Raw genomic sequence first — 26405 nt, forward strand, 5'->3', positions numbered from 1 at the left:
GGGCGGGGGCGGGTGCTCCTGGCCGTCAGTCACGGACAGGGGGGGCGGGGTCGGCGACCGAGGGGGCGGGTGCTCCTGGCCGCCAGTCACGGACAGGGGGGCGGGGTTGGCGACCGAGGGGGCGGGGGCAGACATGGACACGCCCCACATACGTCATCGGGTCGGGTCGGACAGCTGAACTGTCAATCACCGGTAGGGGCGGGGTCTGATGGCAGGGGGCGGGGCGTGTAACGACACGTGAGCATCATTGGCATACCGGACCCCGCCCCCATCTCCGTGATTGACGTGGAGGCACTAAAATCCTGCAGACGCTGGAATCTTGTGCTAAACACAAATTGCTGGAGGAACTCAGCAGATCGGGCAGCATCTGTGGAGGGAAGTGTTGTAGTACGGTGACGCAGCTGGTAGAGCTGCTGCCTCACGGCACCACAGACACGGGTTCGATCCTGACCTCGGGTACTGTCTGTGTGGAGTTTGCACGTTCTCCCTGTGACTACTTGGGCTTCCTCCGGGTGCTCCGGTTGGCTCCAACATCTCAAGGACATGTGGGTTTGTTGTGTGTAGTGCACCTAGTGTGTAGCAAGTGGATGAGAAAGTGAGATAGCATAAAACTGGTATGAACGGGTGATCAATGATCAGCATGGACCAAGTGGGCTGAAGGTCCTGTTTCCACACTGTATCCTTCAATCAATCAACAATGGACAGGTTTCATTCCCTCCACAGGTGTTCCTTGACCCACTGAGTTCCTCCAGCATTTTGTGTTTTGAATGTGACAGTTGTGTTGTATCAGGGTCGAGAGTGCCTTGGATGTGCTTCAGTTCCGTGGCTTAGGAGATCAATAGTCTGTCAACAGTGAGGCAGAAGGTGCTTGACCTTGCGGGCTTTATGTTCATTCATTTATTTGTGGGTTGTTGCACGCCTTCCACTGCTCCATCCGTGTGCACCTGGACTCGAGTAGGAGTGACATCTGCTATGCACTGTGCAAGATCGTGGCTTGTTTGATTGTGACCATAATCTCTAATCATGGAGATCTTTCCTTTCAAGTATAAAGCGTTTGATGCCTGGAATCCTCTGCCAGGGGTGGTATCGGAAGCAGATATTATAGTGGTACTTAAGAGGCTTTTAGTTAGATGCTTGTCTATGCAGGGAATGGAGGGGTATGGATCACATGCAGGCAAAAGAGATTCACAAGTTCACAAAATAGGCCATTCAGCCCAGCGAGTCTACTCCGCCATTCAATCATGGCTGATCTCTGCCTTGTTATCCCATTTTCCTGCCTTCTCCCCATAACCCTTATAGACAATAAACAATAGACAATAGGTGCAGAAGCAGGCCATTCGGCCCTTCGAGCCAGCACCGCCATTCAATGTGATCATGGCTGATCATCCCCAACCAGTACCCCGTTCTTGCCTTCTCCCATACCCCCTGACTCCGCTATCTTTAAGAGCACTATCTAGCTCTTGCTTGAAAGTATCCAGAGAACCAGCCTCCACCGCCCTCTGAAACAGAGAATTCCACAGGCTCACAACGCTCTGTGTGAAAAAGTGTTTCCTCATCTCCGTTCTAAATAGCTTACCCCTTATTCTTAAACCCGTTCTAATTTAAAAAATGTCTATCTCTGCCTTAAAAATATCCACTGACTTGGCCTCCACAGCCATGTGTGGCAATGTTCCATAGACTAAAGAAGTTCCTCCTCACCTCCTTTCTAAAAGAGCGTCTTTTAATTCTGAGGCGATAACCTCTGGTCCTAGACTCTTCCACCAGTGGAAAGATACTTTCCACATTAACTCCATCTATGCCTTTCAGTATTCTGTAAGTTTCAATAAGGTCCCCCTCAACCTTCTAAACTCCAATAAATAGAGGCCCAGTGCCGTCAAACGCTCATCATATGCTATGCCACTCATTCCTGGAATCATTATTGTAAACCTCCTCTGGACCCTCTCCAGTGCCAGCACATCCTTCCTCAGATACAGGCCCATATTAGCTCACTGTACTCCAAATCTGGCCTGACCAGCGCTTTATCGAGCCTCAGCATTACATCTCTGCTTTTGCATTCCAGTCCTCTTGATATAACAATAAAACAACTTCTTCCCCTGAGCAGTAGCTCTACTCAACAGCCAACAGTCTGTAGCCCTTTTTTTTAACTCTGGTACTTTATTTTCACATGTTTAAATTATGTTTTATTTTTAATTGTCTGCTGTATATCGTGTTTTTACCATGTGCGAGCAAAGCTCCAAGTCAAATTCCTTGTCTGTATACATACTTGCCAATAGATTTCACAGATGAGGTGGTATGCTTTGGATCTTAGGCAGTTCCTTCTCTCCTCCATACTTTGCTCTTGCCATCACTTTGATATGTTAATCTTCATCTCATCTGTCCACAAGGCCTTTTTACAGAACTGTAATTGCTCTTTTAAGTACTTCTTGGCAAACTGTAACCTGGCCATCCTATTTTTGCGGCTAACCAGTGGTTTGCATTTGCAGTGTAGCCTCTGTATTTCTGTTCATGAGGTCTTCTGCGGACAGTGGTCAATGACAAATCCACACCTGATCCCTGAAGAATGTTTCTGATCTGTCGGACAGGGGTTTGGGGATTTATCTTTATTATAGAGAGAATTCTTCTGTCATCAGCTGTGGAGGTCTTCCTTGGCTTGCCAGTCCCTTTGCGATTAGTAAGCTCACCAGTGCTCTCTTACTTCTTAATGATGTTCCAAACAGTTGATTTTGGTAAGCCTAAGGTTTGGCTGATGTCTCTAAGTTTTATTCTTGTTTCTCAGTCACATAATGGTTTCTTTGACTTTCATTGGCACAACTTTGGTCCTCATGTTGATAAACAGAAATATAAGTTTCCAAAGGTGATGTAAAAACTGGAGGAAAGACTATGTGCTGAGAGCTCTCTTATACCTGCATTAAGGAGGCAATTAAACACACCTGAGCAATTACAAACGCCCGTGAAGCCATGTGTTCCAAACATTATGGTGCCCTGAAATAGGGGGACCATGTATAAACACAGCTGTAATTTCTACATGGTGAAACCAAATGTATAAAATGGCCTTTAATAAAATCTGACAATGTGCACTTTAACCACATGTGACTTTTTCTATTACAAATCTCAAATTGTGGAGGACGGAGGCAAATAAATAAATGATGGGTCTTTGTCCCAAACATTATGGAGGGCACTGTATGTGTGTGTATGTATATATATCTGATCTATATATGTGTGTATTTGTGTATCTTTCTCATTTATTATATTGTTTACAGTGTACTATGTTTACATATTCTGTTGTGCTGCTGCAAGTAAGAATTTCATTGTTCTATCTGGGACATATGACAATAAAACACTCTCTTGACTCTAATGTAAGACGCTGAGAATGTCTGAAGAGTTTTTGCACTGTTCTTGTTTTGTATATGTTTTTTATTCTGAATAAAGATTATTTTTGGAAATTAAAAAAAAATTCTCTCTCTTTCTCAGCATATGAATTTTCACTAAGGCCAGGTTTATTCTGAACTCGCACAGTCTGAAGAAGGGTCTCGACCCGAAACGTCACCTATTCCTTCGCTCCTACAGTAGATGCTGCCTCACCCGCTGAGTTTCTCCAGTATTTGTCTACCACAGACGCTGCAACTTTCAAAAACTGTGAGACAAGATAGTTTATTGTCATGTGTCCCTGATAGGACAATTAAATTCTTGCTTTGCTTCAGCACAACAGAACGTGGTAGGCATGACTACAGAACAGATCAGTGTGTCCATATACCATTATATAAATATCGTCTATCCAGATCAAATACACTAGAGCAGTGATTCCCACCCTGGGGCCATGGCAAATTTCAGGGGGGCCACAGAAACATTTTGGGAGCTAGGGGGCCACAGGTTCAATGAAGGGGGCCACAGAGCTACCACCCTGTTGCCTCCTAAATTTCAGTTCTAATAAATTTAAATCTATGTAGTTTAAATATTTTTGATGTTTGTGGAATAGAATAAAAGAGAATATATGTGCAAATTTTTATGGAAACTGATATTTTTATGGAAGGTATTATAATATTGAAGTACTTTTTTTCCGCTAATAATGTCGGCGGGGGGGGGGGGCACAGAAAAATTAAAAGATCCCACTAAACTAAAAAAGGTTGGGGACTACTGTACTAGAGGATCCAGATTCGCAATGCACGATGCGTCTGGAAATACAAGTACATCCGGCTGGATCTTCGGCTGAGGCAGGAAGTATTTCACTGTGGAAGTCCCCTATGCCTGGAGGCTGGAGATGAGCGAGGTGAGGTTGACCGGGGTGAATCTGTCCGCATCGGCTCGGTTGTTCTCTCATTTACCCATCGCTGCACTTTAAAGTGTTATTGAGGTGGCAATAGTCATGGGCATGATTTTGTAATGGGGTCCTGTGGGGTGATATTGAAGAATGTTCTGTGTTTGCTTTTGCAGAGCGGGCAGCTTAGGGCCCGGAGGGGCGAGGGAGCCCGGCGGGTGCAGCTGATGGTCCCGTCTCCAGGATGAGCGTGGAGGCCGGCGGCGGGTGAGTGACTGTGGCAAACGGGGCTGGTTGTGGATTTGAAGTAAGCGCCGGTATACGGGGCCGTTTATAATCGGCGTGGCCATGTTCACGGCCATTGACTGGATGTGATGAGCCTCAAACACGTGTTAGACTTCTGATGCAACTGAAGACAAACTGGGTCTGATTCCAATCAAGCAGCCCACGCTGCTACTTCACTTTCCTTCTCCTAGTATTTAATACATCATTTTCTTCCAGGTCATGAATTTACGTCTAAGAATTTAATCTCTCGGCAATTACGAAAATCGCAGGAGGAAGAAACATTATAACGGGTAAATTGAAATATATGTTTCCTTTGCAAACATGCAACTGCACTTCTTTGTTTCTACAGCTCTGTGAAGTTTGAGATGGAAATTGTTTCCCAACGCCTTCGTGGTGGGTAAACTGTTGGAGCAGGGAGCTAAACTGTTGGCTTGCATGAAATCAGCAGGCCAGGCAGTGTCTGTGGAGTGGGACAAGACCAAAAATCATTGTTTGCACATTTCCCTCTGCCGATACTGCCTGGCCTGCTGAGTTCCTGCAGCTCTTTGTTTTTTTCTGCCCAAGATTCGAGCATCTGAAATCTCGTGTATTTTCCCCTTGGGTTCAAGATAAGGGACCAAACTGGTGTCTGAAAAGAGACCTTGCTACCAAATAAAATATTGTGAATAGTAAAAATACATAGTTGGTCAGGCAGAGAGAAATGGGGATTTTGGGGGGGAAGAGGGGCACTTTTTTTGTGTTTTTCTTTCTGGAAAAAAGAAAGGCAAGTCTCTCCCAAGAAAGAATGTTGAGATTGAAGGGAAATTGGGGGGGGGGGTTATGAAATTTGCAGAGGCTGTTTAGGATATTTGTGAATTGTTTCCCAATTTGTTACTATGCTAATTTACTGGAAATGATGATTTACACGTGTTAGACTTCTGATACAGATGAAGATGACTAAAATCTGATTCCAGTCAGTAAACCTGCAGTATATCTTATTGATTTCTCTCCCCATGTACTAATTTTCCTTCCTACTTTTCCTCAGATTCCTCTGGAGCTTGCTGCAACAACTCTGGTTGTGTTAAGAGAAGCCCTGATAGTAGGTAAATTGTTTGCGTTTCTCAAAGCTTTGGGCAGAGATGGGCAGTTTATCTGCAACTCTAAAAGTGAATTAGAACAATGATATCCTGCCTGCTGCTTTACAGGCACACTAGATGCAATAAAAATAAACATACAATATATTCAGTTATTCCCACTAAACTAGGCCATGATGGTGCAAAAGAAAGTATGTAGAGGAACCATAGATGAAGAGTAGGTTGTTTTATTTTCATTGAGATTGCAGATTCCACCAGCGATATTCGGCCTACTCCTGCACCTATTGTCTATTGTTACCAGCTGAAGTAGAAACCATGATATTGGGGTTTAAGTAGATCGGGCAGCAGTTGTAGGGAGAAACAGTTGATGGTTCTGTGACCATGGAGGTTGTTCCACTCTCTTCACTTTCACCGAGTGTTAAGTACTGTAGTTGAATGAGATTGTTGGAGGTATTCTTATGGTCATAGATAGTTAGAACACAGGAAGAACATTTTTTTTTCTTGAATCTTCAAAGCTGCATTGGAACCTGCAGAGATGGCACGCAAGAATCCAACAACACCCAACATTTACTCTTGACTCCCCTTTTCGTATCAGTGACAATTAGTCCTCTCTCTCCACAAAAGGGAGTAGCTTCCATTATCCATGTGTAAACTCAATTATGTTACATACTATATCTACCCTCAATCTTTTAAAAATAAAACATTCCAGCCTCGCTGATCTATGCTTGTAACTGTAGTCCCTCATCCCATTAACCATTCTTGTAGATATTTTCCAGTTAAAAATGCCTTCAGATTGGAGTACAGGGCTGCGAAATCATTGGCTGTGTATTACTAATATTGTATTTTGTCATCACAAGATTTTCAAAGGGCATTTCATTAATATATTGGACATTTATCCACTGTCATTGGAAAGGTGCTAGCTGATTAGGGCAGTTATGACTGAAAAGAGATCTTGTGATATAAGGTGGACAACTCATTTAGCAAAGATTGATACAAGTTGCTGGAGTAACTCGGTGGGACAGGCATCTCTGGAGAGAAGGAATGGGTGACGCTTTGGGTCGCAACCCTTCTTCAGACTATTTAGCAATGTTACATTCAATGCAGTTCTACTTCTGCATAAAGCACTTTAGATTAGAGATACAGCACAGAAACAGGCTCTACACTATATACACTAAGGATAGTTTCTCTACATTTATTTACCAAGCCTATTAACTTGCAAACCTGTACGTCTTCGGAGTGTGGGAGGAAACCGTAGATCTCTGAGAAACCCCACGCAGGTCCCAGGGAGAATGTACAAACTCCATACAGACAAGCATCCATAGTCAGGATCGAACCTGGGTCTCTGGCGCTGTAGGTAGTAGCTCTACCATTATGCGACTAAGATGATTTTGAAAATTGTGATTCTTTTGGAGCATTAATACTGCAATTGAGATACATTCGCACTAGGATGAGAATAATCCCAATGTGCCGTTTAAAGTGGCAGACAAGCCATCAGCATTAATATTAAGTACAAAACCTGGTAAGCTTTATTCCAATGTTCTGTGTGACTTATTACCAACCACATTTTCTTGTACCCTTTGATTATTTTTTTTCTTGAATCTTAGCAAAAGGTCAAGAGGAGGAAAATGGAATAATCACAGGAGTGGTTACACGGAGACTGCAGCCTTATCTGAAAGGAACAACACCATATGGACTTCTACATTTAAGTAGCCTGTCTATGCAGCTACTTCATGAATTATTTAATCTTTGATATAGTCCTTTAATATTTGTAAATCAGTGTGACTTTGGCTGCAACTACTGTGAAATAAAGATTTTGGATCAAGTTCTAAAGCCTACCTGAGAATATAGCTTGACTGCATACTTACTAATTGTCCCTATATTAATTCGTTCTTTAGTGAAAATATTTAACCCCAATGTAATAAAATATTTACAAATCTGATGCATTTAAAAATTGATTTTCAACTTTCACACTTATTTTCCCCTTAATATTTAATTGAAAGGCAAAATACTGCAGATGTGTGGTGCATCATTGAAACAGTGAAATAGATGGGCGACCAGCAACCTCTGCAGTTTGTGGCATAAATGACATGGATGTAAACTTAGATGGGTTGGATACAAGTTTGCAGGTGACACCAAGATTGCTGGGGTCGCAGACTATGCGGATGGTTGTCAAAGTATACACTGCGATATAGAAAAGGAAGTGGAAATGGGTGGAGAAATGGCAGATGGAGTTTATTTAGTCTGAGCAAGTGCGAGGTGCTGCCCGCTGGAGGTCCAATGTAAGGGGAAAATATACACAATGTCATGACCCTTAACAGCTTTGATGTACAGAGGGATGTTGGGGTCCTAGTCCCAACACAAGTAGTGGCAACACAGGTAGATATAGTGGTAAAGGTGGCATACAGTATATTGGTTGGGGTATTAAGAGTTGGGAGGTCATGATCAGTTTTAAAAGATTTTGATTAACCCCATGCAGTTCTGGTTGTTCCATGACAGAATAGACATTGAGGCTTTGGAAAGGTTGCACAAGAGGTTTACTACAATGACACCTGGATAACAGAGTATTAGCTACAAAGCGGTTTTAGATTTTCTCTGAAATGCAGGAGGTTGTAGGGAGACCTGATGGAAATATGACTTGAATATAATATTAAGAGGCATAGTTAGGTAGACAACCTTTTTCCCAGGATGGGGAAAAAAATCAAACACTAGAGGGCATAGTTTTAAGGTGAGAGGGGCAAAGTTTAATGTATTTGCAGGGCAAGTTTTTTTACAAAGTGGGCGAAGGCAGATATAGTAGCATTTAAGGGACTTGGATAGGCATATGGTTATTGAGGGAGATAGACACAATATGCTGAAGTAACCCAGTGGGACAGGCAGCATCTCTGGAGATAAGGAATGGGTGACATTTTGGGTCGAAACCTTTTAGACTGGTAATCTGTATTGAGAGATATGGATTATGTGCAGGTAGATGTAGATGTTCTTGGCTTTAGGTTTGGTATGCTTTTTGCAGGCTAAAATCCTACTGGTCATATGTCGAAGCCCAATGTGTAGTGAGTGCAGTGCACTATATCAAATGGCTGCTACCAGTCAGGGATAAAAGGATAGTTGCACATTTGGCATGGGAAGTGGAGGAGACGACAAATTCAAAGTGACTGGTAAAAGAATGAGCAGCAAAATACCTAATCAACTAATTGCACTTGAGTACAAGCCCTAGCGTAATCAATATGAATTTAGGAGACTTAATTAAGTATTGGCACAAAGTGCTGGAGTGACTCAGCAGGTCAGGCAGAATCTTCTAAAAAGCGGCCTGACCCAAAACGTCACCTAATTATTTTCTCCAGAGATGCTGCCTGACTCAGAGTTATCCAACTTTGTGTATGTCTAGTATAAATCAACAACTGCAGTTCCTTCTTATTACATTAGACTTAAATAATTCTATTTCAGTTTTTTTTTAAGAAAGGGCCACGAGGATAACTGGATTGTTTTTGAGAATGGTCAAAAAATATGAAGCACCATATTTCAATTCAAAAGTGAACTTCACAATTTGAGAATGAACCAAACCAAAGGAATAATGATGAGCAACATTTTTACAAATTCCACAATAGTCTGGGTCAGTTTTACTGGCCTGTACCCACTGCTTGCAATTGTGACATGCGCATATTCACAGCAAAGTGATTTGTTTGAGGACAGCCTGCTTTGCATAATTAACCAGGAGCATGCAGCTAACCTAGGGTTCAGCTTCAGCTCCACCTCCCCAAAACTGGACAACCAGCAAAGTCCCAGCTGCTGAAGAGCCAATCAACCGCTGATTTCAGTGTGAATGGTCTCAACCCAAAACGTCACCCATTTCTTCTCACCAGAGATGCTGAGTTACTCCAGCTTTTCCTATTGATGTTAGATTCAAACCAGCATCTGCAGTTCCTTCCTACACAACCTCTGATATTGTTCATTTTACTTACTTCATCTTTGAATGTTTGTTTTTAACCAAACAAGAAGATGCCTTCCTGTTTGCTTTCTTTAACTATCCATTTTGATTCTGAATGAAAGATTGAGCGCCATTATTGTACACCCTGGGTAATATAGCAGAGTGTCTTAGACACTCAGCACCTTTACCAAGTTTGGGACGTGGGTAAATAAAACCCTGGTCCTGAACACATTTCCATACAGAATTGCAATTACTTTATAGCAAAAATACAGACCTCTGCAAAGCAATTGAATATTAGCCACACTAGGTAATCATGCACAAACTATCTTGTGCTCTGGATGGACACCACCATGGAAGTACTGTAGTTTCTTATTCCTCTTCTCTATGGCAAGTATGCAAACTTCAAAAAACGTCTTTCAGATCAGTATACACAATATTTGGGGGGAAAAACGACACAAACAGAATATGGATGGGATGAAATCCTTGGAATTAATTGAATTGGAAGAGTGCTCTGGGACATTCTGGATCACCAAGACATTGCCATGTTATACAAGTGCTGTTGCAACAGAAACAAATCAGTTTGCTAGAATGAAGAATTTATTAAAACATAGCCGGCCAGTCCTTCACAATGTTAATCTGATAATGTGAAGTACAATGACAGTTTATAAGAATCATTATTTAATTTTGATTATGCATAGTGCATTTAGTCCGTGGACTCATAATCATTATTGCACACTGAATTCAGACCAAACCAATGGCCCAACTACCAACAAGACATGCAGAGATTTTCTTTTGGCAGGCAAATATTGCCTACTGTAAATAGAGCAAAGCAAGAATGTGGGTTAAGACTGTAAAACAGTGTGTAGCTACTCTATCCTTGGTATTAGAAACAAAGCAGTCCCAAATTAAAATAAATGTACAAAATTAAAAATACAATTTTATACACATCTTAAAATATATTACTTAGTTTTAATTAAACATTCTGCAAATGGTTAAATTTTTTCAAAGTAACTTCATCTTGAAAGACGATTTGCCAAATCCTTCACACGATGGCTTCTTCATTATCTATTTGCACTTTATGTTGTGAATGGCAATTTACATATGATGAACATCTGCGAGTGGGATAACATACAGCTCAAGAGATTTATAAAGCAACAAGGTGGCATCATCAAAACAAATTATAATCATTGGCATAATGGCACTGAAGTACAAATTAATATTGACATTTTTGAAGACCTTTAGTAGAAATGTCGCAACCAGCTGAGGTTCAAGTAAAACAATTAGAAAATTTCTGCTCACACATAGGTAATTTAAAAACTTAAATGGCATCTTAATTACATCACATTTCCTTCTTGGACATAGTTTCTTTGAAAAATGTAGTGATTTTCAGTTGAAAATTTAAATTGAAAGCCTTAAGTTTTAACAAATGGTCAACTTTTCTTTCAAACTATTGATATAAAAGCAGCACGAGCTTATCATCATTTGCTCATTTGGCAAGCGTTATCTTGCAGACAAGAGTAAACAGTGGTAGAGCTACAAATGCCTGCTGTTAGCTAATGACTAAGCATATGCAACCTTTAGTGAAGCTGCAACATCCTTCTCCCAATATAATTAGGTTTTTCTTTGCTAAATCAAATAGATTTTTTTTTTTAATCGAATGGTTCCGTGGTACATCACCTGCTCGCATTGGATGGAGTCGTTTGCTCACTACTTATATTTGGGAGTGGCTTGACTCTAATCTGAAGTACCTCTGCCATGTACCAGAATGTGATGAATAACATTCTCAACAAATTCACCAGCTCATGTATCCACCAACTATCACACAGTACACTTAACTATATCACTAATGGATTATGTTTGTGATATCACTACAGGATTTTAAAATTTTATTTCTGTTTTATGCATTCTGATAGACGAAGGAAGGTTAGCCCATTCCTTCAAATATTTAGAGCATTTATGACTTTATAATTCATAAATTAAAAAAATAAACTGATTATCACAGTGCCTTTCTTTCACACAGTGTTTTCCCAGATACCCACACCAAAGTGGATTATTTCAGGAGGTGATTGCTGATCACATGAACTAAAGAGAGATAAAAAGTTGAAACGGGTTGTGTAATTAAATTGTCCCAAATCGGATCATAGGCGTATATTTATAATATGCATCAGATTAGCCATTGAAATTTTGTTGACAAATTTCAAAGTATTTTCCCACATAATAATGATATAATGGGGGTAATCTTGATGTTTCTCACAGCTGCATACTTACCAACTGCTTGCAGAGACTGCAGAATCCTTCAGTAAAAAAAGATGCAGTTGCAAATACAATTCCAATGATAAGACATCACCAGGCAATGAGATATTATTACATAAAATTAGCAATTACAGATTGGCTTTGTCATTGTAGTGATGCATTATACTGTACTTTATAAATACTCAATCTCAATAAAGCAATCATGCATCATTTCAGCAGCTGCATCAAGGTTACCTCAGGCAACCATACAATCACGTGTCTGAAAATCTTCTCTCAGCCCTGTGAGAACCTCACTAAACTGAAGCATTTCATGCCAAAAAGTCATCTACAAGTACAGTTAAATATAGTCTCTCTATATATGTTGAGGTTTTTATTTTCTTGGAATGGCCAAGAAATAAACAGGGTATAACAATATTAGCTGTCGACACCACACAGAAAAAGTCACACACTTAGCAAACTGCACATACCGAGTACAACAGATCGCAAGTATTCCAGGAAACTATAGTGGCACGAATGGTTCCAAAAGACAGACGGCACAGCTGAAAGCACATGAACAGCAACTTGATAATACTGTAAACATAAAACTTCCATACATTACAGTCGCTCAGCAAATTCTGTCTGTGTCTCCCTTGAAGGCCACACTGTGGATGATCGTGGGTCCATGGCTGAATGCATTATTGGAACATACACATCATCCATATTTGGCATAACAAAAATTTTCTGCAAAATTTAACAAAAAAGTAACTGTGTTAAACATTGGTCATTTAAGTTGTTTGAAATATACAGGGCTGGTAGTTTTAGAGTTCTGTTAAAGATCTAGTGCCTGTTGACGTGTTGTGATTCCAGCAAGAAGTATTTTTACCTAAATGAGGTGTTTAAGGACTGCGTGAAGCCTTGGAAAAAAATGGTCGTATTGCACTTGCATTTGAAGAACTTTAAAAAGAAGTTTAACATATGTCATGTCAAAAAATGCTATAAAAAAAAAAAAAAAAACAAACTCACCTATTTCACATTTACATTGCACCTTTACCTTTTGAAAGGTCATCTGCTGGACCACTCATATGCAGCTGGAACGCAGAACAGAGTCAGCTCGGGCAAAACCAATGGTTGCTCAGCTATAAATACACTGTTTGGATTTTAAAACTATTTTACTGCATATAATTTACATCCAAGCTTAGATGGTGAAAAATATTGGTGGGCTTTGCCATCAGCAGTTAAGAGTTGCATGTTAATTTATTTTAATTTGCATTATTCAAACACTCAAATTCTACTGTAGAATCTTTTGCAACTGTAGTTTTTAATGGCGTCAAACATATCAGATATAATTTCCCCTGATCTCAAAGCAAAAAAAGGGACAATTTCAATGAGCAAAATAGTTAAAATTTATGAAAAGCTCTTCTGTCCCTTGAAGACATCTCCCCTCACATTGTGCACAGTTCGTTACAGTGCTTTGTCGAAACGCTATTATGAACTTTAAATACATAATTTCTGAAACTATTAGGAGTTATTTACAACGTGATCTATCTTATGAATAGATTTAGAAGTTATTAACGCTTATTTAGGCTGTTAAGATTAAAGGAAAAGAACAGAGAAAAAGACGCAATGATAAAATATGCAACAAAATTATTTGCCATGCAAAGTAATTTCTTTACCTGGAATTCTTGTTCAAGTTTCTTTTCGATCCAGTCAGTTACATGTGCGAAAGTCACTTCACGTTCACCCAACTTGGGTCGCGCTTTTAATTCTAGGTGTGGTGGTGTTCGGAAACCGTACCTTTAAGCAAGCATTGGAAATCTTAGGCAACTACTTCCATTTTAAAGCAAAAGTACAAATCAGAATTTGTGGACAATAAAACATTACAGCCCTGTGTTTTCATAACTGTTGATGGATCATTGACATTTATCATTTTAAAATTGTACAAATTATGTTACGCTCGACTCTGCGATACCGCATGATCAGCTTAAAATTGTACAAAACCACTCAACTTCATTAAAATTGTAACCAATATTGCTCATACCATATTCTGTCAGTAGGTGGAGGTGGAATATTCACAGCTAATGTTCCTTTGCACTCTTGAACCTCTACGGTTAACAGTAATGGAGTATTAGAGACCTCTTCAATTTTCTTCTTGATAAATTCTGTTTCAGTGGCTTTCTGAAAATACTTTGACTTAGTAATTTTATCCACAAGTCTCATAATCTTGCTTGGTCGATGTCCACCCATGTATCTGCACGTGGAAAATTATTTCATTTTCATTTGTTATTGGAACACTTTGCATTTTTCATTCAACTTCCATGGTAACAAATATTTCATTACCAGTGTATCCACAAAAAACAATGTTTATTCATAACCACACTATCAGAGATATACGTTTAAAGGACAAAATAAATGCAATCACTAAGAGTGGAAATTGAGGGGGTATGCTGCGAGTCAATGCTCTATGCATCTTCAAACTGAAGAGTTAAGTTGTCTTAACCCATTACTTACCGATTTAAAATAAAAAACAGCCAGATCTCTCAGACAAACAAATCAACTCTGGAAATACAGAGTTTGTTGATTATCCAACGTGGAAACTACAACAAATTTCAGTCATTAAAAGGTGCACGTGAATTTCACTACTGATCGGAATAATGACCAATTGAAAGCATATTTGAATTGAGTCACAACATACTGCTTCAAAACATTTTAGGTAATAAATCATACCCTTCTGCAGCTGCTGGAAGCAGTTTGTCTCCTCCAATCACATCCTGTGCATCTTCTTCATCTGATGATCCAGCACTTGAGGATTCCTCATCACTATCAGCAAGAGAGTAGGCTTTTGGTCTGCTCCTTTATCAAGGAAATTGGGGAAAGGAAAACAGTTTCTAACAATCATCTGAACTAAGTTTTGTTTTAAATAGATAAGATTAAATCAAATAGGATTCTGCAGAAGGCAGCTGAAATTAGCAGTATAAGATGTATTCCATCCAAAGTTGAATGTTTAGATCCCAACAGGCGGTGCAGAGGCAGTGTTTCAAGATTTTCACTCCTCCTCCTGTCCTCAATATTTCTCTATATTACTATAATTGTCCTGAAGTTAGTATTGCAATTACATGAGCAGCATTGATTCAGCAAGCTATCAAAATGGCACTCTTCATGAAGAAAGCAATAAATGTCAGAATGCATCCGGATCATGTACAACTTTACTCGATTAGTATTCACTTATACGCTTCCAGCATTAAGCCCATCTCCCCCATGGAATGCTATTTTATATTCATTCAAATAATTAATTGTCATTAGGTCAAATAATTTTCACCCAACCTTAATTGCCGTTGAACCAACCAGATTTATCAATATCAATATTTAGCAAACAGTAAATGCATTAACCAAATGATCCAGCAAAAGTTAAGATTCAAGCAGATTAACATTGGTTAGAATCACAGACAGAGCAAAAAACAGATTCTGTGTACTAGGGAAGATTTTACATATGACTGCTATTGACACTACCATTTTATTCCAGATTTATTTTATTTTATTCATTTAAATCCTCCAGCTGCCATGGTGGGATATGAAATTTGAACTTGCGTAACTGGATGATGTCCAAGATTGATTACAAGGTAGCATCTTAATTGACAAAATCTAATGACTAAATAATGTTTTACAGTTTCGTTTAATATCTTAATACTTCAATTTAATTATTTAATCACTTCCAGGTATTGATTTTGGGAATCTATTTCAAAGATCATAAAGGGCATTAAATTCATTTTTGCAGTCTAACTTTGCCAACAGCAGCTCTTCTAGTTATGTATTTTACAATTGCAATATTGATAATATAAAAGATAACACAATTACCGTATCAATTTATTCTTGCCAGTGGCCAATAATAAGAAATTATGGTCACTGCACACTAATTTTCTCCAAATAACGACACATTTTTTATATGTAGTAGGCTGTAGACAGACGCCCCTCAAACCACTATTCGGTAAATATCATGCCTGATCTTTTACATCACAGCTAACCTGCACTAAGTCCCATATTCTTTGATTCCCCTTGTACCCATCCATCTCTACAGCCATCTTGGAGAGTAAACTCCAAAGATTGACCTCTGGGTGAACAAGACTTTCCAACATTATACTCAGTGCCTGCACCGTTAAGGCAAGTATAGCAAACATTGTCTTTACCATCTTTTCTACTTGTACTGTCACTTTCAGAGAGCTACAGACTTGTATCCCAAGATCCCTCCGTACATTTCAAGATGTGTTTACATCCCCATCTTGAGATCCCTTTGTTCTTTCATATCTCACGTATCATACCAATTATTGTACATTCCTTTGTCTTTTAGCCTCTTCCCAAATGCATTGACCCACACAGCTCCAGATTAAATTTGTGCCCAAACGAGTCATCTACATCTTCCTGTAGTCTAAAGCTTTACTTCCCACTTTCAACCACACAACAAATTTCCTCAACTGCAACCTTCTTTATAATACCCCCTACATTTAAGTTATGTTAAAGGCACATTAACAAAGAGTTCAAATGAAGAAACCCTTAAGGCAGTAAACTCCCTTAGGAAATAGAATTAGTACAAGCATTAGAAAAACCGCATGCTTACCAAAATGCAAAAAAATAAAGGGGAATTGTCACAATGAAGATAAAGAGCCAGGAAGAGCAATGCCACTAATGTCCACTATATCACATCAAATGACAACAACATTTTTCAATACAAATTCTAATTGCACATTTTGGAAATTGTCAAGTAATTTGCTGTGACGATGCCCCTTTATTAACACACAGCATGATAGATACAATTCCCATGCACAAGCAAGGATGAAGTGACAGGTTTTCCTTTGTATAGGAGCAACGCAATGTTTATTTCCTGAAGGGAACGTCGACATAGCTACATTCCCGCAGGTTACAAATGGTATATGGATTATATATTACAATTACCACTCACCAGAATCACACAAATCCACAGATGATTCCGATCAAACACATTATAAATGGAGAAATGAAGAAAAAACGTATAAACAGAAGTTAGTGAAAAAAGCCCATTTATCAAGTGACATGTGCACACACGTGTGCAAAAGGTCAGGTACTTTAGCTTTAAGCAGATGCTTTAAATAAATTCATCTTGTAACACATACATGATAACATTGCTGTAAGCATTGCACATTAATCCAGGTGGTCTGAAATAAGAACAATACTAGTTTAATTCCTTTCTGCCTATATGAATGCAAATAATACCTATGAATACATTTTGCAAAATTAAGAATTGGTAGATACTTCCAATGGAACATATAATCAACTGTCCAGGTTATATATAGTTCAATAAATGTACAAAAATGGCCTAGGAGAGCTTGAACAATTAATGGAAAGCCACAGCAGATTTTGGGGAAATGGTAGAGAATTGATTTTAGCATTTTGTCCCATAATCTAAAACAGTATGAGTTACACTTTTGTCTCTAGGGAGCAGGACAATCTATGCAATGAGATGAGGCAATCTCAATCAGTTTCCAATGGGTATGTACACAAAAATTTCATTATTAGTAAAAGTGACCAAATTTCATAGATGCATAGGTGCAGTGCAGATTATACTCAACAGGTAAACATGTAATAGCCACAATGGCCCCACCATTCAAACCAGAAAACCTATGAAGGATCTGTTAGTGAAAAGGTGTTATTTAGATCTTTTTACCAAAGTAAATGCAGACAAGCAACATATTTTGAGGTTGTTTGCCTGTTAACCAGCATTACTTTCTTATAACATGCTCTGGGAATTCAGCCACCTAATCAAATGATCAATGTGATACCAGGTGTTCTTACTGATTATTCAGACAACATTTTACTCTCTCACATTGCACATTATGTAATGGTGGGAATATGTGCAAAATGGGAGAATTTGCTTCAATGCAAGCTAAGAGTCTTATGGATGATTTATCATTTTCCTAGCGGTAAAGCTACTGCCTTACAGAGCCAGAGACACAGGATCAATCCGGACTTTGGGAGTTTGTACGTTCTCCCCGTGACCCGAGTGTGTTCTCTCCGAGATCTTCAGTTTCCTCCCATATTCGAAAGACGTGTTTGTAGGTTAATTGGCTTGGTATAAATGTAAATTGTCCCTAATGTGTGTTGGATAGTGTTAGTGTGCAGGGATCGCTGGTCGATGTGGACTTGATGGGCCTAAGAGCCTGTTTCCGCTCTGTCTCTCTAAACTAAACCAAACCAGATGGCTTGAGTTATAAGAGACTGGATAGGCTTGAATTCCATTTCCCCTGAAACATAGAAAGCTGAGGGGTGACCTTAAAGGTATACAGGATCACGAGGGCATAGATAAGGTGAATGGTCACAGTATTTTTCCGCCACAAAAAGGGAGTCTAAAACTAGAGGGCATAGATATACAGTGAGAGGGAACCGTTTAAAAGGGACTTGAGAGGATATATTTTCCACACAGAGAGTTATGGGTGTGTGAAATGAGTTGCCAAACAAAACAGGTATGATTACAACATTTGAAAGACATTTGGATAGGTACATGGTTAGGAATGGTTTAGAGGGATATAGGCCAACAGTGGCAAATGAGACTAGATGAAGTGGGCAACTTGATAGGCATGGAATTGGGCCAAAGGGCCACTTTCCACTTCGAAGCAAATTCTCCCATTTTGCACATATTCCCACCATTACATAATGTGAAATGTGAGAGAGTAAAACATTGTCTGAATAATCAGTAAGAACACCTGGTATCACAATGATCATTTGATTAGGTGGTTGAATTCCCAGAGCTTGTTATAAGGAAGTAATGCTGGTTAACAGGCAAACAACTTCAAAGGGCCACTTTCCAAGTATAAGTATGAATCTATATCTTGACAGTGATCAAACATGCATCCCAAATTTCATTTTGAATGGAATTGAACATTTTAAAAGGGAGACTTTAAAAGAATAGAAGTATGAAATGGAAACGAAAGGGAAGTGTTGGGTTGAATGGATATGATATGATTACACGAGTATCAACTGGCCAAATGCCCGCCTATCGCTTATAATTCCTCCCATTTCCTGATCTAAATAGGCTATTTTTCCACTAACACATCCTATGATTAAAAATGTGAAACTTCATTCTCCAGAAACATTCATAACTTTCCAACTTACATTGCAGATTCCAGAACAACTGTTTAACCATGATAAGAACATAGATGGAACACACCCACAACAAGTATGAAATCAAGAGATAAGGTGTGAGGTTTGTGTACTTTAAGGGAGGGTGGGTTGCTGGCTCAAGCTCCTTTTTCATGAAGTAAATTTAGTTTCCTGCCCAGGATGTTCATTCTGTAAAAAGAAATTTGATGTTTCGAGAGTCCTGAGAAATGACATGCTTTAAAATGGCAGAGAAAGGTGTGAGGAACGGAGAGAACAAAATGGAAGCTCCGTGGTAGTGTTGAGATCAGGAACGTCTTAAAGGCTCGTGGGCAAAGCTTTGTGATGGAGAGATACAAATGGGAGATGAGGAATAAAAGCTGAAGTTACAAGATGTCCATAATCTGCAACATGCCTAGATGGAAAATTAATTACTATTCTTGAGTTTACATTGAGCTTTCGTAGAACAATGTAGGAGGTCAAAGGCAGGTCAGAGTGGGAGAGGGGTGAGAATGAAAGTGATAGGCAACTGGAACTTTGAGAACATCTTTGTGAACTCAATGGAGATTTTCTGCAAATCAGTCTCCCAATTTGTGTCTATTTTACAAATGCAGTGGAAACCAAATACACCATCCCAACTTAAAGGTACAAGTAGATTGCTGTATTACTAGAAAGTTGGGGGATGCAGTTTTGACCACCGAGTGCAGCATCACATTTATGTCTACACAATCTGTTCCAATCTCCGGGATTGAAGATTAAGTGGGAAATGATTTTAAAATCAAATTCGAGAGCAAGCAGAGTCAACTCAGCACTGATCTAAAAAATCTGAGCCAACATTGTCTTTCTTGCAGGTAGACAAAAATGCTGGAGAAACTCAGCGGGTGAGGCAGCATCTATGGAACGAAGGAATAGGTGACGTTTCGGGTCGAGACCCTTCTTCAGACTTGCTCAGAGCACTTGGGAATATAGTAAAAAAAATGTAGTCCTATTCAGTAAAGAAAGTGTGCAGTGCAACAATATCGTATATCTTATTAAATCAAATTTCAGTATGTTTATATTGATATTACATGAGAAACAGTTTAATGTACTACATGTTACACAAATGGACTTGGTCAATCCTAAGTAGTTGTAAATAAAATAAATGTATGCAAAAACTTACCCTTCTTTGCCAATATCGCCTACTTTACATCCTTCTCCCAAAGACTCCTTTCCCAATTTGGTCAGATTCATTTTAGTTTCCAAGGTCATTAAAAATGAACCATTGTAAGAAATCTCCAGATCAATCCACAGTCCTGAAGAAAATAATTTGTGACTATAACTGTCCAAACCTCTGAAGAATTACATGATATCGAAAATCTCTCTTTTCAACAGCCTATAACTTGCGATTTGTTTGGTAGTAGTTATCAGAGATAACAAAAAAAAATCACAACACAGAGAATAGCTATTTGGGTCACTGAACCAAAGAAAACAGCTTTTGCATACTCCCTTTTCCTCTTTCCTTGTGGCCTTCTGATTTTATTTTCTTCAAGAATATAGATTCCTTTTTTTTTTTTTAAACCATGACTAAACCACCATAATTCAGACAGAACATGCCAGATCACAGCTAAATTAAAATCAAAACTATTCACTGACTGAAGGATTTTCCTTAGAAGTTCTTCCTATCATCTTGGATGTGTCGTCTCTGGCTCATGAAATTTACAGCTTCGGCTAAGATTTAACAAACCAAATCACTTCTCTGCTCTATAACAGATCCTAATTTCTCCAGCCTAGCCAGGTATTTATCACAGGATGAATGAATGTTGTATTATTTTTCATACAAGTACAACAATCAAAAATATGATATATTAAACTAGTTTCCACCAAGGCTGACAATAGGAATAGCAACAGGAGCAGGCTTTGATCATGCTGAAATAAAGTCTGTAAATTTTAAGCTAATTTAGTGGCATGTCCAATATATGTATGTATGTATGTATATATATGTATATATGTATATATATGTATATATATGTATATATATATATATATATATATATATATGTATATATGTGTATATATGTGTATATGTGTATATATATGTATATATATGTGTATATATATATATATATATATATGTATGTATGTATGTATGTATGTATGTATGTATATATATATATATATATATATATATATATATATGTATATATATGTGTATATATATGTATATATATATATGTATATATATGTGTATATATATGTATATATATGTATGTATATATGTATATATATATGTATATATATGTATATATATATGTGTATATATATGTGTATATATATGTGTATATATGTATGTATATATGTATATATATATGTATATATATATATATATATATATATATATATATATATATATATATTGGAAAGAACTGCAGATGCTGGTTTAAATCGAAGATAGACACAAAATGCTGGAGTAACTCAGCAGGACAGGCGGCATCTCTGGAGAGAAGGAATGTGTGACATTTCGGGTCGAGACCCTTCTTCAGACTTATATGTATATATGTAAATAAGAAAACTTCATTAGCCAAAAGGTTTGCCTGCCTTTATTATAATGTTCATGATAGAACACAAGTTTTAACATTGAAATAGGAAGAAAAACCAACATCCTACACATTTGTTTGGGATCAAGGATGTGTTGCTTCCATTCCAGTTGTCAGTTCCGAGATGATTGATAATGCCACTGAGAGACATTCAGATTTTGCCACAGCTGGGGAAGGCCGATGAACAGCTTGGGAGGTTGTGTGCTTCTTCCAGTTTGCTCTGGACTTCTAGGTGTGCCTGAGGCATTGACGAGTTTCTCAGTGCTATACCTAGTTTAAGAATATCCTTGATTCATGTTTTTCTGTTCACATGCTAACCATTTCCCATGCCTAGGAAACGTAATCAATGCTGATTCACTTACTTATCTCACTTATTTGGAGGATTTTATAGAGGCATCACGTATGCCTGTTGTACGTATTCCGAGTCTCAGAATAAGAGGTACCGCCATTGTGACAGAGTTAAGAAGATATTTATTTTTGCAGAGAGCGGGCAATCTTTGCAATGCCCTACACTCGATGCTGCGTAGGCTCAGTCATTAATCTGATTGCTGGATATCTAGAGAATTATGTACAGTGTTGCTCGCCATGCTACAGGATATGGTATCACCATAGAGAGAATACAGAAGAGAGTCACCAGGATGTTGCTTGGAATGGTAAAATGATTTGTAAGGAGAGATTCGATATGCTGGATATATTGTCATTGGAACATAGGCTTAGAGCTTTTGAGGGGCATAGATATATAGATAGCCAAGAGTCTTTCTCCCAAGGTAAGAGAATCTAGGACTAGACGGCAGGTGACAGGGGAGAATATAAAGGGATCTGAGAGGTAAGTGTTTCCACACGCATGTCTACTTCTCACAGAGCTAAAGCCCTCAGAGTTAATAGACAACAACTATGTAAATAAATCAGCGTTCAGATAAAACAAGACGTGGCTTTATTTCAAAAGAAACAGACATAAAACAATGCCAGGATTAGAGTTGCTGGAATGGTTGATTGGAGAATGCCCTGACGAAAACTGAAGTGTTATACAAGGCAACAATACTGGCAAGTGATAAAACTGGCAATTTTCAAAATTATTCCACAGAACAAAGTCTGATTATTATGTGTGACTATAAAGAAAGAGAAAGATCACCTTGGCTCAAATCTAAGATATCCTTTGTACATCTGAGAATGTCAGAGTCTCCAAAACTAAAAATTGAAATTGCACCACACCTTTTTGACATTGTATAATCTATACTGAATAGCAACAGATAACCTTGGGTGCCTCTATAAAATGCAGCATGTTGCAGAATAGATTTAAGGTAATAGGGCCATTTAGAAAAATTAAGATAGCTTCAAATATGCAGAGGCAAGGATAAATTCTCAGGATGCTCAAAGTTAAGAGCGCTAACACGTTGAAAGCCATTGCTGGAAGAGTTCTGGATATGATTTAACATGTAAAAAAAATGGTTTGACATGATTGTAGGTCAGTCTTAATGAAAGGAGAGAGGAGTTATGAGAGGAGAATTATGTAAGTGGCTGGTTAAAGAAATCAGATCAAGGACAATGATGAAGGAAAACATACCGATGGAATCACTGGGATTCATGGTAATCGGATTTGCAGAAAGTGTCTGCATATTAAAAGGCTTTGGCTCAGCATTGATGAGCTGCAGTCTAGGATCTAAACACTGGTGTATAGAGAAGGAACAGAAAGATATAAATAAGCTAATGGAATTGGTAATGGAAAGTTAAGTATACAAAATTTGAGATTGAGATTGATGATGTAGTGGAAAGCATAGATTAAGTGACAAAGGGTGATAATACCAGGAAATAGGAGCAAAGATGAGACAAGAAACAAAAAGGTTTGAAGATGAAATGGGGAAATATAATTAATTGAATAAGATACCTAATGTTGAACTTCATTCATAGTGTAGAAAGGCATCTGCAGAGTACTCCATTACAGAATTAAAGATGCAGAATCATTAGAACAAGAGGAAGCCACTCAGATCCTCAAATCCATCCGCCAATCAATAAAATGCCTCATGCAACCTAATCATACATCCATTTTCTTTGTCCACTCTCCCACATCTCTGTGATTAACAAAAAACTAAATCTTAGTATCAATTGCTAATCTTAAATCTAATTCAGGTGTGTATTTATGTTATGTTATGTTATGTTATGTAAAGGTCTGTCCTTTATGTTCAACTAAGCCATCATCCAATTTCAGGCTGGCAGAATTAAGTTTAGGTTTATTGTTGTCACATGTACCAAGGCACAGTGAAACGCTATGTTTTGCATGCTACCTAAATACATTAGATATACCATACATAGATACAATCAATTCAACCTCAAGTACAATAGGTAGAGCAAAGGGTGCATAGTAGAAGATAGAGTGCAGAATTAGTTCTCAGCATTGTAGCGCATCAGGTAGACACAAAATGTTGGAGTAACCTAGCGGGTCAGGCAGCATCTCTGGAGGGAAGGAATTCCTTCTCCTTCTCTCCAGAGATGCTGCCTAACCCGCTGAGTTACTCCAGCATTTTGTGTCTACCTTCGATTTAAACCAGCATCTGCAATTCTTTCCTGCACATTGTAGCGCATCAGTTCCATAAAGTCCAATGTCCACAATAGGGCAGAGGTAAATCAAACAGTACTCTGGCTTTTAGAAGGACCATTCAGAAGCCTGATAACTTTGGGGAAAAAGCCCAAGTCTGCTGGTGCGCGCTTTCAGGCTTTATACCCTCAGTTGAACCATAAAAGCCGATTTTAGTTCAATATTACTTCCTCCAATCTACATTTGCGGACTCCGGCTGCGGGAGGCGGCTGATCTGGAGGTCCGGGCCACTGAGGAGGATGTTCACCGTCGGGGATCGGCGTCGGCGTTCCACCAGCCCGGCGTGAGGGCCTGAACATCGGGCCACCCGGGGCGGCGACTGCGGGTGCTCGGAAGGCCTCGACCACGAGTGAACAACTGGGAAGATCGGAGGGGAGGCTGGCTGGACTATGGTGCCTTCCTCACCTTGGTGCCACTGTGTTATGTTGTGTCGTGGACTTTCAGTGTTTGTGCTTTTTTTTTTAATTCTATTTTATTTTTAATATGTTTTATTATTTATTATTATTTATTTATTTTTATGATACTGCCTGTAAGGGAAATTCATTTTGTTGTCTCTAACTGAGACAATGACAATAAATTTGAATACAATACAATACAATTTCCTCACATAGTCTGCCATGCACGATGTATCCATTTCCTTTCATCTTTTCCTTTCCATCTATTCACCCTTTATACACTAATGACATTGTAAGTTACAGCTCTGAAAATTACCACAGGGACAAAACAGGAAGTACTTTTGCAGTTTAAGAAATGGACTTCGATTGTATTTCTGCACATCAGGCCAATAACTAGTATGTTGGTTTGAGGAAGAATATAAACAAAAACCATTTAAGACCAAAACTAATCACCATCCCAGTTTGTTCACCAACATCCTTTAGGAAGGAAATCGTTGCACAGTATGGTTTATATGCCACTCCAAGCTGACTTCTCCATCTACATCAATGGAAGTGTCAGTAAAATTCTGAATGTAGGATAAATGCCAAAGATTATTCATGAAGTCCATTTACTGACATCAACTTATGAAGTCCACTTACCCCGGTAATTAACACAAGGTTTTGAAGCTTGACATATTCTTGGCATAGCAACTCCCATATCAAGTTCAGTCAAGGTCAGCTCATTCATAAAATAAGGCAGCTGTCAAATTTAATAAAAACCAATCAGATTTTCAGAGGCGCTATAACTGATAGCAAGAAACTAAATCACACCTCTTCCCTCCATATTCCCAAGTGCACCTTCACCATTCATTCTTAGAAACTGTAACAAATTCCGTTGTTCAGAAAAACATCAGAAGAACATATTATTTTGACTCCAAGTTAAAGAAAAATAAATATTCAGGGAAACAGCGAATAGTGGAAGGGATTTCATTGTGCTATCTGACATGATACTACCTGTTCTTTTCCATTATCCTATAACTATGAAACCAAAAAATCTCAATGCATAAAAAAAAAATATAGGAGATATTCCATTCCTTTTTCCTTTTGCTCGAGTCAAATCAGCATGTTTCATTCTACAAGATGAATTTAAAATTCTATATCCTAGTCATTACGATTGCCCATTTGATCTCCAACATCATCTACATCCATCCTTGCTGCTATTACCGTGATCCTTACTAGTCCTTGGTTAAATTAACCCAATCCTAACAGATTATGCTCAGTGCAGTTAACTGATCTATTTAGATGCCCTTACAAATATTCTCAAATATATTCAGACACAATCTTGTTAGTGTGATTGAAAAAACCCCATCTATTGATGATCCTGAACACATCATCAGTGACGTAACATGGGGTCATTGGGTGTTTCGGGTCTTTCAACATCAGACACACTCACTCAAGCGACCCAGCCGTGGTTGATCAGACCACGACTTGTGTTCAGGTGGCATTCGCTCCTCCCCATGGACCTCCTCTCCTGAAAGTTGTATCTGAGGCCAAACATATCTGTTCCCAGTATCCAGGAATATGACCTCCCAGGCACATGCAGTGGAATGGAGAGCTTCAGCAAATAATGGTACATTGAGATCACCACTATATATATTTTTTAAACAATAACTTCAACCTGTCATCATATCCCATCAGCAAATAAATATTAGTACAAAATTATCCTAAACAAAGTGATAAAAAATATAAGAAAGTGGAAGTCAAAGCTGATTTAAAAAGATTATGTCTGCATTGAATAGTTTGAGATGCTCAACTTGCAAGGAGTGTTAATGACTTAGGAGCTGACATGGACATTAATGACTATTGGTCACAATTGTCCCATAATGTAATACTAACATTAAAAAGTGCAAATGTTTCCAATTCCACCAAGCAGGAATAAATAAAAATACAATTCAACATCTATAATCACAGTT

At 38.5% G+C, this 26405-nt stretch overlaps 1 protein-coding gene, 1 long non-coding RNA gene and 1 other non-coding gene across 11 annotated transcripts in view; 2 read left to right on the forward strand and 1 right to left on the reverse strand.

Moving 5' to 3' along the window:
- The first annotated feature begins 141 nt into the window (after positions 1 to 141).
- On the forward strand, positions 142 to 7448 carry LOC116987861. Of its 4 annotated transcripts, XR_004415816.1 has the most exons (6): positions 142 to 192; positions 3472 to 3715; positions 4432 to 4522; positions 4757 to 4830; positions 5565 to 5622; positions 7218 to 7448. It is a non-coding gene; the product is annotated as an uncharacterized LOC116987861 (long non-coding RNA). The 4 variants fall into 4 exon arrangements; XR_004415814.1 differs by lacking the exons at positions 142 to 192; positions 3472 to 3715 and adding an exon at positions 4150 to 4267; XR_004415818.1 differs by lacking the exons at positions 142 to 192; positions 3472 to 3715 and adding an exon at positions 4268 to 4305.
- On the forward strand, positions 5430 to 5489 carry LOC116988180. The gene has a single exon (XR_004415881.1). It is a non-coding gene; the product is annotated as a small nucleolar RNA SNORD104 (small nucleolar RNA).
- A 2669-nt stretch (positions 7449 to 10117) lies between the features above and the next one.
- Positions 10118 to 26405, reverse strand: part of tex2 (testis expressed 2) — a 43059-nt gene continuing 26771 nt past the window's right edge. For 2 of the 6 annotated variants that reach the window (XM_033044117.1, XM_033044118.1), the window contains exons 7-12: positions 25093 to 25192; positions 20052 to 20184; positions 14495 to 14620; positions 13809 to 14018; positions 13444 to 13564; positions 10118 to 12511 (exon numbers count right to left, since the gene is read on the reverse strand). In XM_033044117.1, coding sequence (XP_032900008.1) covers positions 12386 to 12511; positions 13444 to 13564; positions 13809 to 14018; positions 14495 to 14620; positions 20052 to 20184; positions 25093 to 25192 — 816 coding nt within the window. In that variant the 3' untranslated portion in view covers positions 10118 to 12385. The other 4 variants (XM_033044119.1, XM_033044120.1, XM_033044122.1 and 1 more) reach the window with 4 other exon arrangements.

Source organism: Amblyraja radiata, chromosome 26 (genome assembly GCF_010909765.2).
Source record: "Amblyraja radiata isolate CabotCenter1 chromosome 26, sAmbRad1.1.pri, whole genome shotgun sequence".
Lineage (NCBI taxonomy): Eukaryota > Metazoa > Chordata > Chondrichthyes > Rajiformes > Rajidae > Amblyraja > Amblyraja radiata.